General features: G+C 53.7%; 1 protein-coding gene across 1 annotated transcript in view; it reads right to left on the bottom strand.

The window, feature by feature from the left end:
* Nucleotides 1-1,035: 1,035 nt before the first annotated feature.
* Nucleotides 1,036-15,298, bottom strand: part of LOC140410109 (beta-crystallin B1-like) — a 29,959-nt gene continuing 15,696 nt past the window's right edge. Inside the window, exons 4-6 of the mRNA XM_072498051.1 lie at nt 9,098-9,230; nt 7,166-7,308; nt 1,036-1,236 (exon numbers count right to left, since the gene is read on the bottom strand). Coding sequence (XP_072354152.1) covers nt 1,068-1,236; nt 7,166-7,308; nt 9,098-9,230 — 445 coding nt within the window. The 3' untranslated portion in view covers nt 1,036-1,067. The remainder of the gene's footprint in view (nt 1,237-7,165; nt 7,309-9,097; nt 9,231-15,298) is intronic.

Below are 15,298 nucleotides of genomic sequence, written 5' to 3'. Positions count from 1 at the left end.
CCTCCCGAATGCTGACCCCCACCCCCCACTCCCCAGGTACTGAGCCGTGCCTACTGCCTGTCCCCATGACGTAGACTGTGCACTCTGACCCCTCCCCATGACCCAGACTGCACTCTGACCCCTCCCCATGACCCAGACTGCACTCTGACCCCTCCCCATGACCCAGACTGTGCACTCTGACCCCTCCCCATGACCCAGACTCTGCCCCTGACCCCTCCCCATGACCCAGACTGTGCACTCTGACCCCTCCCCATGACCCAGACTGTGCACTCTGACCTCTCCCCATGACCCAGACTGCACTCTGACCCCTCCCCATGACCCAGACTGTGCACTCTGACCCCTCCCCATGACCCAGACTCTGCCCCTGACCCCTCCCCATGACCCAGACTGTGCACTCTGACCCCTCCCCATGACCCAGACTGTGCACTCTGACCTCTCCCCATGACCCAGACTGTGCACTCTGACCCCTCCCCATGACCCAGACTGTGCACTCTGACCCCTCCCCATGACCCTGACTGCACTCTGCCCCCTCCCCGTGACCCAGACTGTGCACACTGACCCCTCCCCATGACCCAGACTCTGCACTCTGACCCCTCCCCGTGACCCAGACTCTGCCCCTGACCCCTCTCCAAGACCCAGACTGCACTCTGCCCCCTCCCCATGACCCAGACTGTGCACCCCTGACCCCTCCCCATGACTCAGACTGTGCACTCTGACCCCTCCCCATGACCCAGACTGAACCCATGACCCAGACTGTGCACTCTGACCCCTCCCCATGACCCAGACTGTGCACTCTGACCCCTTCCCATGACCCTGACTGAACCCCTCACTCCTCCCCATGACCCAGACTGTGCACTCTGACCCCTTCCCATGACCCTGACAACCCCTGATCCCTCCCCATGACCCGACTGAACCCCTCACTCCTCCCCATGACCCAGACCAACCCCATGAGTAGTCGGCTGGTGATTGACACGAACATTTCAGCCCCGAGAACTCAGCTCACCCTCGCAGATCACAGCAGTGACCTCGCTGCCATCCCAGTGCCCCCCTCCCATGCCCGTCGCCGGCTAGTTGGTGATGGTGAAGCAGCCTTGTGTGTTCCACTGCTGGTCCCGGATTCGCCGCATGGATTGGATCTGAGGACGGTGGGCACCCCACTCATTCCAATGTTGGTACTCGCCCTTCTCCAGGAGGAACTGGCAACCTCGGTAACCGGGGTATTCATACCCCACCCACCTACCGGGAGACAGAATAAGAACATAAGAACTAGGAGCAGGAGTCGGCCATCTGGCCCCTCGAGCCTGCTCCGCCATTCAATGAGATCATGGCTGATCTTTTGTGGACTCAGCTCCACTTTCCGGCCCGAACACCATAACCCTTAATCCCTTTATTCTTCAAAAAACTATCTATCTTTATCTTAAAAACATTTAATGAAGGAGCCTCTACTGCTTCACTGGGCAAGGAATTCCATAGATTCACAACCCTTTGGGTGAAGAAGTTCCTCCTAAACTCAGTCCTAAATCTACTTCCCCTTATTTTGAGGCTATGCCCCCTAGTTCTGCTTTCACCCGCCAGTGGAAACAACCTGCCCACATCTATCCTATCGATTCCCTCCATAATTTTACATGTTTCTATAAGATCCCCCCTCATCCTTCTAAATTCCAACGAGTACAGTCCCAGTCTACTCAACCTCTCCTCGTAATCCAACCCCTTCAGCTCTGGGATTAACCTAGTGAATCTCCTCTGCACACCCTCCAGTGCCAGTACGTCCTTTCTCAAGTAAGGAGACCAAAACTGAACACAATACTCCAGGTGTGGCCTCACTAACACCTTATACAATTGCAGCATAACCTCCCTAGTCTTAAACTCCATCCCTCTCACAATGAAGGACAAAATTCCATTTGCCTTCTTAATCACCTGTTGCACCTGAAAACCAACTTTTTGCGACTCATGCACTAGCACACCCAGGTCTCTTTGCACAGCAGCATGTTTTAATATTTTATCATTTAAATAATAATCCCTTTTGCTGTTATTCCTACCAAAATGGATAACCTCACATTTGTCAACATTGTATTCCAATTGTCTGACCCTAGCCCATTCACTTAGCCTTTCCAAATCCCTCTGCAGACTTCCAGTATCCTCTGCACTTTTTGCTTTGCCACTTATCTTAGTGTCGTCTGCAAACTTGGACACATTGCCATTGGTCCCCAACTCCAAATCATCTATGTAAATTGTGAACAGTTGTGGGCCCAACACTGATCCCTGAGGGACACCACTAGCTACTGATTGCCAACCAGAGAAACACCCATTAATCCCCACTCTTTGCTTTCTATTAATTAACCAATCCTCTATACATGCTACTACTTTCCCCTTGATGCCATGCATCTTTATCTTATGCAACAACCTTTTGTGTGGCACCTTGTCAAAGGCTTTCTGGAAATCCAGATATACCACGTCCATTGGCTCCCCGTTATCTACCGCACTGTTAATGTCCTCAAAAAATTCCACTAAATTAGTTAGGCACGACCTGCTCTTTATGAACCCATGCTGCGTCTGTCCAATGGGACAATTTCCATCCAGATGCCTCGCTATTTCTTCCTTGATGATAGATTCCAGCATCTTACCTACTACCGAAGTTAAGCTAACTGGCCTATAATTACCCACTTTCTGCCTACCTCCTTTTTTAAACAGTGGTGTCACGTTTGCTAATTTCCAATCCGCCGTGACCACCCCAGAGTCTAGTGAACTTTGGTAAATTATCACTAGTGCATTTGCAATTTCCCCAACCATCTCTTTTAGCACTCTGGGATGCATTCCATCGGGGCCAGGAGACTTGTCTACCTTTAGCCCCATTAGCTTGCCCATCACTACCTCCTTGGTGATAACAATCCTCTCAAGGTCCTCACCTGTCATAGCCTCATTTCCATCAGTCACTGGCATGTTATTTGTGTCTTCCTCTGTGAAGACCGACCCAAAAAACCTGTTCAGTCCCTCAGCCATTTCCTCATCTCCCATTACTAAATCTCCCTTCTCACCCTCTAAAGGACCAATATTTACCTTAGCCACTCTTTTTTGTTTTATGTATTTGTAGAAACTTTTACTATCTGTTTTTATATTCTGAGCAAGTTTACTCTCATAATCTATCTTACTCTTCTTTATAGCTTTTTTAGTAGCTTTCTGTTGCCCCCTAAAGATTTCCCAGTCCTCTAGTCTCCCACTAATCTTTGCCACTTTGTATGCTTTTTCCTTCAATTTGATCCTCTCCCTTATTTCCTTAGATATCCACGGTCGATTTTCCCTCTTTTTACCGCACTTCCTTTTTTTTGGTATAAACCTTTGCTGAGCACTGTGAAAAATCACTTGGAAGGTTCTCCACTGTTTCTCAACTGTTTCACTATAAAGTCTTTGCTCCCAGTCTACCTTAGCTAGTTCTTCTCTCATCCCATTGTAATCTCCTTTGTTTAAGCACAAAACTCTAGTGCTTGATTTTACCTTCTCACCCTCCATCTGTATTTTAAATTCCACCATATTGTGATCGCTCCTTCCGAGAGGATCCCTAACTATGAGATCCTGAAACAATCCTGTCTCATTACACAGGACCAGATCTAAGACCGCTTGTTCCCTCGTAGGTTCCATTACATACTGTTCTAGGAAACTATCGCGGTTACATTCTATAAACTCCTCCTCAAGGCTGCCTTGACCGACTTGGTTAAACCAATCGACATGTAGATTAAAATCCCCCATGATGACTGCTGTACCATTTCTACATGCATCTGTTATTTCTTTGTTTATTGCCTGCCCCACCATAATGTGACTATTTGGTGGCCTATAGATTACTCCTATCAGTGACTTTTTCGCCTTACTATTCCTGATTTCCACCCAAATGGATTCAACCTTATCCTCCATAGCACCGATGTCATCCCTTACTGTTGCCCAGATGTCATCCTTAAATAACAGAGCTACACCACCTCCCTTACCATCCACTCTGTCCTTCTGAAAGGTTTGATACCCTCGGATATTTAACTCCCAGTCGTGACCATCCTTTAACCATGTTTCAGTAATGGCCACTAAATCACAGTCATTCACGATGATTTGCGCCATCAACTCATTTACCTTATTCCGAATACTACGAGCATTCAGGTAAAGTACACTTATGTTGGCTTTTTTACCTCTGTTTTGAATCTTAACACCTCGATCAGTAACCTCTCCTAAGTTATATTTCCTCTTAACCTTTCTCCTAATTTTCCTTGTCGTTGAACCCATATCTTCCTGTAACAACCTGCCGCGTCGCTTACCATTAATGTTTTCACTTCCCGTTTTATTTCTTTTAGTATTCCTGGTCCCATTCACTGCGCTCCCCTCAGTCACTGTACCTTGTACTGTCGCCCTTTTTGATTTTTGACTATGGCTTCTCTGCCTTACACTTTCCCCCTTACTGCCTTTTGTTTCTGTCCCTGTTTTACTACCTTCCAACTTCCTGCATCCGTTCCCATCCCCCTGCCACATTAGTTTAAACTCTCCCCAACAGCTCTAGCAAACACCCCCCCCCCCCTAGGACATCGGTTCCAGTCCTGCCCAGATGCAGACCGTCCGGTTTGTACTGGTCCCACCTCCCCCAGAACCGGTTCCAACGTCCCAGGAATTTGAATCCCTCCCTCTTGCACCATCTCTCGAGCCACGTATTCATCCTCTCTATCCTGACATTCCTACTCTGGCTAGCTCGTGGCACTGGTAGCAATCCTGAGATTACTACCTTTGAGGTCCTACTTTTTAGTTTAACTCCTAGCTCCCTAAATTCAGCTTGTAGGACCTCATCCCGTTTTTTACCTATATCGTTGGTGCCTATGTGCACCACGACAGCTGGCTGTTCACCCCCCCCCCCCCCCCCCCCCCAGAATGTCCTGCAGCCGCTCCGAGACACCCTTGACCCTTGCACCAGGGAGGCAACATACCATCCTGGAGTCTCGATTGCGTCCGCAGAACCGTCTGTCTATTCCCCTTACAATTGAGTCCCCTATCACTGTAGCCCTGCCATTCTTCTTCCTGCCCAGCTGCGCAGCAGAGCCAGCCACGGTGCCATGAACCTGGCTGCTGCTGCCTTCCCCTGGTGAGCCATCTCCCTCAACAGTATCCAAAGCGGTAGGGAGATGACCGCAGAGGACACCTGCACTGCCTTCCTACTCTTGCTCTGTCTTTTGGTCACCCATTTTCTATCTCCCTCAGTACCTTTCACCTGCGGTGTGACCAACTCGCTAAACGCGCTATCCACGACGTCCTCAGCATCGCGGATGCTCCAAAGTGAGCCCATCCGCAGCTCCAGAGCCGTCAAGCGGTCTAACAGGAGCTGCAACTGGACACACTTCTTGCACGTGAAGGAGCCAGGGACAGTGGACGTGTCCCTGAGCTCCCACATCGCACACGAGGAGCATGACACGGGTCTGAGATCTCCTGCCATGTCTTAAACCTTCGGTTAACTTCAACAATTTGAATTCCCCCCCCAAAAAATGTAAATAAATAAATAAACAACGAAGAAAAAAATAAATAAATATACCAATGAAAAGAAACAGAAAAACAGAAACACTACTTACCAGTCACAAAAAGCACTTCCTCCCCACCCAGCTTCGAATTCCCACCTCGATTCAAATTCCCAAACTCACTCTTTGCTGTCTCACTCTGGCTGTGTCTTCTCTGGCTCACTGGGAGAACTCACTGGGAGTGAGCTTACAAGTGGCTCTTTTTAAACTGTCCTGAATTGACTCCCCTCCCCACCTGCTTTTAGATCAAAGTAGATTTAAGTGACTGACACTTAACTGCCAACCAGTTATGTGAGTGGGTGGGGCAGCCCTTGCTAACCTACACTGCACAATTCTAGCTTAATTTAAATTAATTTAAACATCTGAAATGTAAAAGGAGCTGCCTTACTGATTCAATTCCCAATTGAGGGAGTGAGGAAGGTTAAAGAGGTGAGCAACCTCGGAAATAATCAGAGAGGTGATGATATTCCACTGATCAACAGAGGGAGCAGCAAGTAAAGAGGATGTGAGTGGCGAGGAGGATGTTGGGGATGTGAGTGGCGAGGAGGATGTTGGGGATGTGAGTGGCGAGGAGGATGTTGGGAGTGTGAGAGGCGAGGAGGATGTTGGGGATGTGAGTGGCGAGGAGGATGTTGGCAGTGTGAGTGGCGAGGAGGATGTTGGGGATGAGTGGCAAGGATGTTGGGAGTGTGAGTGGCGAGGAGGATGTTGGGAATGCGAGTGGCAAGGAGGATGTTGGCGATGCAAGTGGCGAGGAGGATGTTGGGGATGAGTGGCAAGGATGTTGGGAGTGTGAGTGGCGAGGAGGATGTTGGGAATGCGAGTGGCGAGGAGGATGTTTGGAATGCGAGTGGCGAGGAGGATGTTAAGAAGCTTCAAGGTTATATGGACAGGTTGAGTGAGTGGGTAAATACGTGGCAGGTGCAGTGTATCGTGGATAAATGTGAAGGTATCCACTTGGGACAGAGAATCAGAATGAGAGAGTGTTATGGAAATGTTGGTGTGCAGAGGGACCTGGGTGTCCGAGTGCACCAGTCTCTGGAAGCAGCATCTGCGTACGTCAAACGGTGAGGAACACAGATGGTATGTCGGCCTTCATTGCGAGAGGATTGGAGTACAGGAGCGAGGATGTCTTACTGCAGCTGTACAGGGCTCCGGGTGAGATCACACCTGGGGTATTGTGGGCAGTTTTCATCTCCTTATCTGAGGCAGGATTAACATTAGCTCCGTTGCCTGGACAGCTGATGCAGGGCGAGGCCAGCACCAAATCCCCGTACCGGCTGAGGTTATTCATGAACCTTGTGCCTCGTCTGAGGTGACCCTCGGGTTAAACCACCACCGGTCAGCTCCCCCTCAAAGGGGGAAGGAGCAGCCGATGGTCTTCTGGGAATATGGAGACTTTATGCAGAGAGATTACTCGACCATTAATGTTTCAAGGGGAGTGAGGAGAGCGTTTACACACATCATCGACCATGACCGCGTGAATGGTGGAGCGGGTTCAAAGGCCAAATGGTCTTGTATTTCCAGAGGTCTGGAATCTGACACCTCTCTATGCAGTGGTCCCCTGCCTCATGTTCTCCTTTCTCACCGGGCACACACCGTTGGAGAGAACGATGATCATTTATACTTACGTCCCACAGCTCACAGACATACTCCCCACTCGATTGGTAAATCCGTATGAATACAGACTGGGAACATCATCGTCCACGATCTCCATCTTGCGTCCTTTGAGTCCGGCCATTTCATACAGGCACACCTTGTGTTGACGGGGATCCTGAAATAAAGCAACATAACCCTTAATATTTCACTGATCACTCCATTTGCTGAGCGGTGGGTGATCCAGTGGAGGTGTGGTCAGTGGGTGATCCAGTGGAGGTGCGGTCAGTGGGTGATCCAGTGGAGGTGTGGTCAGTGGGTGATCCAGTGGAGGTGTGGCCAGTGGGTGATCCAGTGGAGGTGCGGTTGGTGAGTGATCCAGTGGAGGTGCGGTTGGTGAGTGATCCAGTGGAGGTGCGGTCGGTGGGTGATCCAGTGGAGGTGCGGTCAGTGGGTGATCCAGTGGAGGTGTGGTCAGTGGGTGATCCAGTGGAGGTGTGGCCAGTGGGTGATCCAGTGGAGGTGCGGTCAGTGAGTGATCCAGTGGAGGTGCGGTCAGTGGGTGATCCAGTGGAGGTGTGGTCAGTGGGTGATCCAGTGGAGGTGTGGCCAGTGGGTGATCCAGTGGAGGTGCGGTTGGTGAGTGATCCAGTGGAGGTGCGGTCAGTGGGTGATCCAGTGGAGGTGTGGCCAGTGGGTGATCCAGTGGAGGTGTGGTCAGTGGGTGATCCAGTGGAGGTGTGGTCAGTGGGTGATCCAGTGGAGGTGCGGTCGGTGAGTGATCCAGTGGAGGTGTGGCCAGTGGGTGATCCAGTGGAGGTGTGGTCAGTGGGTGATCCAGTGGAGGTGTGGTCAGTGGGTGATCCAGTGGAGGTGCGGTCGGTGAGTGATCCAGTGGAGGTGTGGTCGGTGGGTGATCCAGTGGAGGTGCGGTCAGTGGGTGATCCAGTGGAGGTGTGGTCAGTGGGTGATCCAGTGGAGGTGCGGTCGGTGAGTGATCCAGTGGAGGTGCGGTCAGTGGGTGATCCAGTGGAGGTGCGGTCAGTGGGTGATCCAGTGGAGGTGTGGTCAGCTGAGTTGGTCTGATGCATCGCTGCTCCCATCGCTGAATCCCCCACAATCCACATCCTGGGGGTTACCATTGATCAGAAACTGAACTGGGCCCAGCCACATTAATACTGTGGCTACCAGGGCAGGTCAGAGGCTGGGAATCCTGCGGAGAGGAACTCACCTCCTGACCCCCCAAAGCCTGTCCCCCATCGACAAGGCACAAGTCAGGAGTGTGAGGGAAACTCTCCACTCGCCTGGATGAGCTCGGCTCCAACAACACTCGAGAAGCTCGACACCATCCAGGACAAAGCAGCCCCGCTTGATCGCTCCCCTTCCACAAACGTTCACTCCCCCCGCCCCCCCCCCCCGGGCGCACAGTGTCAGCCGTGTGTCCCATCTACAAGATGCACTGCAGCAACTCACCGAGGTTCCTCAGGCAGCACCTTCCAAACCCACGCCCACCTCCATCGAGAAGGACAAGAGCAGCAGATACCTGGGAACCCCCCCCCCCCCCCCCCCACCTGGAGGCTCCCCTCCGAGTCACTCACCACCCCGACTGGGAAATATATCGGCCGTTCCTTCACTGTCGCCGGGGCAACAGCCTGGAACTCCCTCCCTAACAGCACAGTGGGTGTACCTACACCTCAGGGACTGCAGCGGGTTCAAGAAGGCAGCTCACCCCCACCTTCTGAAGGGGAAATAGGGACGGGCAGTGAATGCTGGGCCGAACCAGCAACGTCCACACCCCGTAATTGAAAAGCTAAAAATGGAGCAGAGGAGCGAGTGAGGCCTGATTAAAGGTCAGAGTCACTGTTGGCGTGCTAGCCACTGAGTGAATTACAGAGCAAGAGCCCAGAGGGAGGGCAGAGGTCTAGAATCAACATTCAACCAAGCGAAATGATCGGAGGGACACGTACCATGTGAACAGGCCGGAAGGACATGACGTAATCATTTCTATAACTATTCGACCAGGCGTCCCAGCGAGGAAACTCCCCTTTCTCCAGTATAAACATTTCACCCGAAAAATTGCACTTGTCGTAGATGACCCATCTGGAACAGAGAATGGGATGAGATTAACTTTGACCACAACCGGAGACACCTTAACTCCAGTAAAAAATCTTCCAGCAATCCCATTCAAACACCGCTTCTCCCTGTACATCGCATTCTCACCTCTCCCAAACCTCTCCAACCCCAATCCTAGACGATCCCTACAATCCCTCTTTCACGCAATGCCACACTTTTCCAAATTTGTTCCTCTTTCCCCTTCTCCGCAAATCCCAACTTTCTCCGTGGATCCGTCATTTCCACAATTTCACCATATCCCCAAATGTCCCTCACACCCCCTTATCTCTCACACCCGTCCACTCCCGGCACCCTCAATCCCAACTCACCACCTTCCTCAATCCCAACTCACCACCTTCCTCAATCCCAACTCACCACCTTCCTCAATCCCAACTCACCACCTTCCTCAATCCCAACTCACCACCTTCCTCAATCCCAACTCACCACCTTCCTCAATCCCAACTTACCACCTTCCTCAATCCCAACTCACCACCTTCCTCAATCCCGACTCACCACCTTCCTCAATCCCAACTCACCACCTTCCTCAATCCCGACTCACCACCTTCCTCAATCCCAACTCACCACCTTCCTCAATCCCAACTCACCACCTTCCTCAATCCCAACTCACCATCTTCCTCAATCCCAATTTACCACCTTCCTCAATCCCAACTCACCACCTTCCTCAATCCCAACTCACCACCTTCCTCAATCCCAACTCACCACCTTCCTCAATCCCAACTCACCACCTTCCTCAATCCCAACTCACCACCTTCCTCAATCCCAACTCACCACCTTCCTCAATCCCAAATAAATACATTATCCCAGTATTGCTCAATCCCAAATGGCCAGCATCTCCCATCCCCTACAATCGCAAAAAAAACCCCTTCTTCCATATCCATGAATCCCAAAAACCGCGTTCTCCACAATTTCGGATGTTACCAACGAACGGCGATCTGAGGATGGCGCTCAGTTTCAAAGAACTACAATCTTCCAACTCCCTCACTCCCAACAAAATATCTTTCCAAAATACCCCTCAATCCCACACACCAACTCCAATCTCCCTCACTCCGAACTAAACACCTCCTCCCCATAGCCTTCAATCCCACTCAATGTCACGCACACTTCATACATCCACCATCACCAATAATCTGTCAGAGGGTCAGTACTGAGGGAGTGCCGCACTGTCAGAGGGTCAGTACTGAGGGAGTGCCGCACTGTCAGAGGGTCAGTACTGAGGGAGTGCTGCACTGTCAGAGGGTCAGTACTGAGGGAGTGCTGCACTGTCAGAGGGTCAGTACTGAGGGAGTGCTGCACTGTCAGAGGGTCAGTACTGAGGGAGTGCCGCACTGTCAGAGGGTCAGTACTGAGGGAGTGCTGCACTGTCAGAGGGTCAGTACTGAGGGAGTGCTGCACTGTCAGAGGGTCAGTACTGAGGGAGTGCTGCACTGTCAGAGGGTCAGTACTGAGGGAGTGCTGCACTGTCAGAGGGTCAGTACTGAGGGAGTGATGCACTGTCAGAGGGTCAGTACTGAGGGAGTGCTGCACTGTCAGAGGGTCAGTACTGAGGGAGTGATGCACTGTCAGAGGGTCAGTACTGAGGGAGTGCTGCACTGTCAGAGGGTCAGTACTGAGGGAGTGCTGCACTGTCAGAGGGTCAGTACTGAGGCAGTGCCGCACTGTCAGAGGGTCAGTACTGAGGGAGTGCTGCACTGTCAGAGGGTCAGTACTGAGGGAGTGCCGCACTGTCAGAGGGTCAGTACTGAGGGAGTGCTGCACTGTCAGAGGGTCAGTACTGAGGGAGTGCCGCACTGTCAGAGGGGCAGTACTGAGGGAGTGCCACACTGTCAGAGGGTCAGTACTGAGGGAGTGCCGCACTGTCAGAGGGTCAGTACTGAGGGAGTGCCGCATTGTCAGAGGGTCAGTACTGAGGGAGTGCTGCACTGTCTGAGTGTCAGTACTGAGGGAGTGCTGCACTGTCAGAGGGTCAGTACTGAGGGAGTGCTGCACTGTCAGAGGGTCAGTACTGAGGGAGTGCTGAACTGTCAGAGGGTCAGTACTGAGGGAGTGCTGCACTGTCAGAGGGTCAGTACTGAGGGAGTGCTGCACTGTCAGAGGGTCAGTACTGAGGGAGTGCCGCACTGTCAGAGGGTCAGTACTGAGGGAGTGCTGCACTGTCAGAGGGTCAGTACTGAGGGAGTGCCGCACTGTCAGAGGGTCAGTACTGAGGGAGTGCTGCACTGTCAGAGGGTCAGTACTGAGGGAGTGCTGCACTGTCAGAGGGTCAGTACTGAGGGAGTGCCGCACTGTCCGAGGGTCAGTACTGAGGGAGTGCTGCACTTTCAGAGGGTCAGTACTGAGGGAGTGCTGCACTGTCAGAGGGTCAGTACTGAGGGAGTGCTGCACTGTCAGAGGGTCAGTACTGAGGGAGTGCCGCACTGTCAGAGGGTCAGTACTGAGGGAGTGCCGCACTGTCAGAGGGTCAGTACTGAGGGAGTGTCACACTGTCAGAGAGTCAGTACTGAGGGAGTGCTGCACTGTCAGAGGGTCAGTACTGAGGGAGCGCCGCACTGTCAGAGGGTCAGTACTGAGGGAGCGCCGCACTGTCAGAGGGTCAGTACTGAGGGAGTGCCGCACTGTCAGAGGGTCAGTACTGAGGGAGTGCCGCACTGTCAGAGGGTCAGTACTGAGGGAGTGCCGCACTGTCAGAGGGTCAGTACTGTGGGAGTGCCGCACTGTCAGAGGGTCAGTACTGAGCGAGTGCCGCACTGTCAGATGGTCAGTACTGAGGGAGTGCCGCACTGTCAGAGGGTCAGTACTGAGCGAGTGCCGCACTGTCAGAGGGTCAGTACTGAGCGAGTGCTGCACTGTCAGAGGGTCAGTACTGAGGGAGTGCTGCACTGTCAAAGGGTCAGTACAGAGGGAGCGCCGCACTGTCAGAGGGTCAGTACTGAGGGAGTGCTGCACTGTCAGAGGGTCAGTACTGAGGGAGTGCCGCACTGTCAAAGGGTCAGTACAGAGGGAGCGCCGCACTGTCAGAGGGTGAGTACTGAGGGAGAGCCGCACCGTCAGAGGGTCAGTACTGTGGGAGTGCTGCACTGTCAGAGGGTCAGTACTGAGGGAGAGCCGCACTGTCAGAGGGTCAGTACTGAGGGAGTGCCGCACTGTCAGAGGGTCAGTACTGAGGGAGTGCCGCACTGTCAGAGGGTCAGTACTGAGGGAGTGCTGCACTGTCAGAGGGTCAGTACTGAGGGAGAGCCGCACTGTCAGAGGGTCAGTACTGAGGGAGTGCCGCACTGTCAGAGGGTCAGTACTGAGGGAGTGCCGCACTGTCAGAGGGTCAGTACTGAGGGAGTGCCGCACTGTCAGAGGGTCAATACTGAGGGAGTGCCGCACTGTCAGAGGGTCAGTACTGAGGGAGCGCCGCACTGTCAGAGGGTCAGTACTGAGGGAGCGCCGCACTGTCAGAGGGTCAGTACTGGGGGTGCGCCGCACTGTCAGAGGGTCAGCACTGAGGGAGTGCTGCACTGTCAGAGGGTCAGTACTGAGGGAGTGCCGCACTGTCAGACGGTCAGTACTGAGGGAGTGCCGCACTGTCAGAGGGTCAGTACTGAGGGAGTGCCGCACTGTCAGAGGGTCAGTACTGAGGGAGTGCCGCACTGGCAGAGGGTCAGTACTGAGGGAGCGTCGCACTGTCAGAGGCTCAATACTGAGGGAGTGCCGCACTGTCAGAGGGTCAGTACTGTGGGAGTGCCGCACTGTCAGAGGGTCAGTACTGAGGGAGCACTGCACTGTCAGAGGGTCAGTACTGAGGGAGCGCCGCACTGTCAGAGGGTCAGTACTGAGGGAGCTCCGCACTGTCAGAGGGTCAGTACTGAGGGAGTGCTGCACTGTCAGAGAGTCAGTACTGAGGGAGCTCCGCACTGTCACAGGGTCAGTACTGAGGGAGTGCCGCACTGTCAGAGGGTCAGTACTGAGGGAGTGCCGCACTGTCAGGGGGTCAGTACTGAGGGAGTGCTGCACTGTCAGAGGGTCAGTACTGAGGGAGTGCTGCGCTGTCAGAGGGTCAGTACTGAGGGAGTGCTGCACTGTCAGAGGGTCAGTACTGAGGCTGCTCCGCACTGTCAGAGGGTCAGTACTGAGGGACTGCTGCACTGTCAGAGGGTCAGTACTGAGGGAGTGCCGCACTGGCAGAGGGTCAGTACTGAGGGAGTGCCGCACTGTCAGAGGATCAGTACTGAGGGAGTGCCGCACTGTCAGAGGGTCAGTACTGAGGGAGTGCCGCACTGTCAGAGGGTCAGTACTGAGGGAGTGCCGCACTGTCAGAGGGTCAGTACTGAGGGAGTGCCGCACTGTCAGAGGGTCAGTACTGAGGGAGTGCCGCACTGTCAGAGGATCAGTACTGAGGGAGCGTCGCACTGTCAGAGGCTCAATACTGAGGGAGTGCCGCACTGTCAGAGGGTCAGTACTGAGGGAGTGCCGCACTGTCAGAGGGTCAGTACTGAGGGAGAGCCGCACTGTCAGAGGGTCAGTACTGAGGGAGTGCCGCACTGTCAGAGGGTCAGTACTGAGGGAGTGCCGCACTGTCAGAGGGTCAGTACTGAGGGAGTGCCGCACTGTCAGAGGGTCAGTACTGTGGGAGTGCCGCACTGTCAGAGGGTCAGTACTGAGGGAGCACTGCACTGTCAGAGGGTCAGTACTGAGGGAGCGCCGCACTGTCAGAGGGTCAGTACTGAGGGAGTGCTGCACTGTCAGAGAGTCAGTACTGAGGGAGCTCCGCATTGTCACAGGGTCAGTACTGAGGGAGCGTCGCACTGTCAGAGGCTCAATACTGAGGGAGTGCCGCACTGTCAGAGGGTCAGTACTGTGGGAGTGCCGCACTGTCAGAGGGTCAGTACTGAGGGAGCACTGCACTGTCAGAGGGTCAGTACTGAGGGAGCGCCGCACTGTCAGAGAGTCAGTACTGAGGGAGCACTGCACTGTCAGAGGGTCAGTACTGAGGGAGCTCCGCACTGTCAGAGGGTCAGTACTGAGGGAGTGCTGCACTGTCAGAGAGTCAGTACTGAGGGAGCTCAGCACTGTCACAGGGTCAGTACTGAGGGAGTGCCGCACTGTCAGAGGGTCAGTACTGAGGGAGTGCCGCACTGTCAGGCGGTCAGTACTGAGGGAGTGCTGCACTGTCAGAGGGTCAGTACTGAGGGAGTGCTGCACTGTCAGAGGGTCAGTACTGAGGGAGTGCTGCACTGTCAGAGGGTCAGTACTGAGGGAGTGCTGCACTGTCAGAGGGTCAGTACTGAGGGAGTGCCGCACTGTCAGAGGGTCAGTACTGAGGGAGTGCCGCACTGTCCGAGGGTCAGTACTGAGGCTGTTCCGCACTGTCAGAGGGTCAGTACTGAGGGACTGCTGCACTGTCAGAGGGTCAGTACTGAGGGGGTGCCGCACTGTCACAGGGTCAGTACTGAGGGAGTGCCGCACTGTCAGAGGGTCAGTACTGAGGGAGTGCTGCACTGTCAGAGGGTCAGTACTGAGCGAGTGCCGCGCTGTCTGAGAGTCAGTACTGAGGGAGCTCCGCACTGTCACAGGGTCAGTACTGAGGGAGTGCCGCACTGTCAGAGGGTCAGTACTGAGGGAGTGCTGCACTGTCAGAGGGTCAGTACTGAGGGACTGCTGCACTGTCAGAGGGTCAGTACTGAGGGAGTGCCGCACTGTCACAGGGTCAGTACTGAGGGAGTGCAGCACTGTCAGAGGGTCAGTACAGAGGGAGCGCTGCACTGTCAGAGGTTCAGTACTGAGGGAGTGCCGCACTGTCAGAGGGTCAGTACAGAGGGAGTGCTGCACTGTCAGAGGGTCAGTACTGAGGGAGTGCCGCACTGTCAGAGGGTCAGTACTGAGGGAGTGCTGCACTGTCAGGGGGTCAGTACTGAGGGAGTGCTGCACTGTCAGAGAGTCAGTACTGAGGGAGTGCCGCACTGTCAGAGGGTCAGTACTGAGGGAGTGCCGCACTGTCAGAGGGTCAGTACTGAGGGAGTGCCGCACTGTCAGAGGATCAGTACTGAGGG

This window comes from Scyliorhinus torazame, chromosome 4 (genome assembly GCF_047496885.1).
Source record: "Scyliorhinus torazame isolate Kashiwa2021f chromosome 4, sScyTor2.1, whole genome shotgun sequence".
Taxonomy (NCBI): Eukaryota; Metazoa; Chordata; class Chondrichthyes; order Carcharhiniformes; family Scyliorhinidae; genus Scyliorhinus; species Scyliorhinus torazame.
The sequence above is the reverse complement of the archived record's forward strand: the minus strand, read 5'-3'. Positions and strand labels throughout refer to the sequence as shown.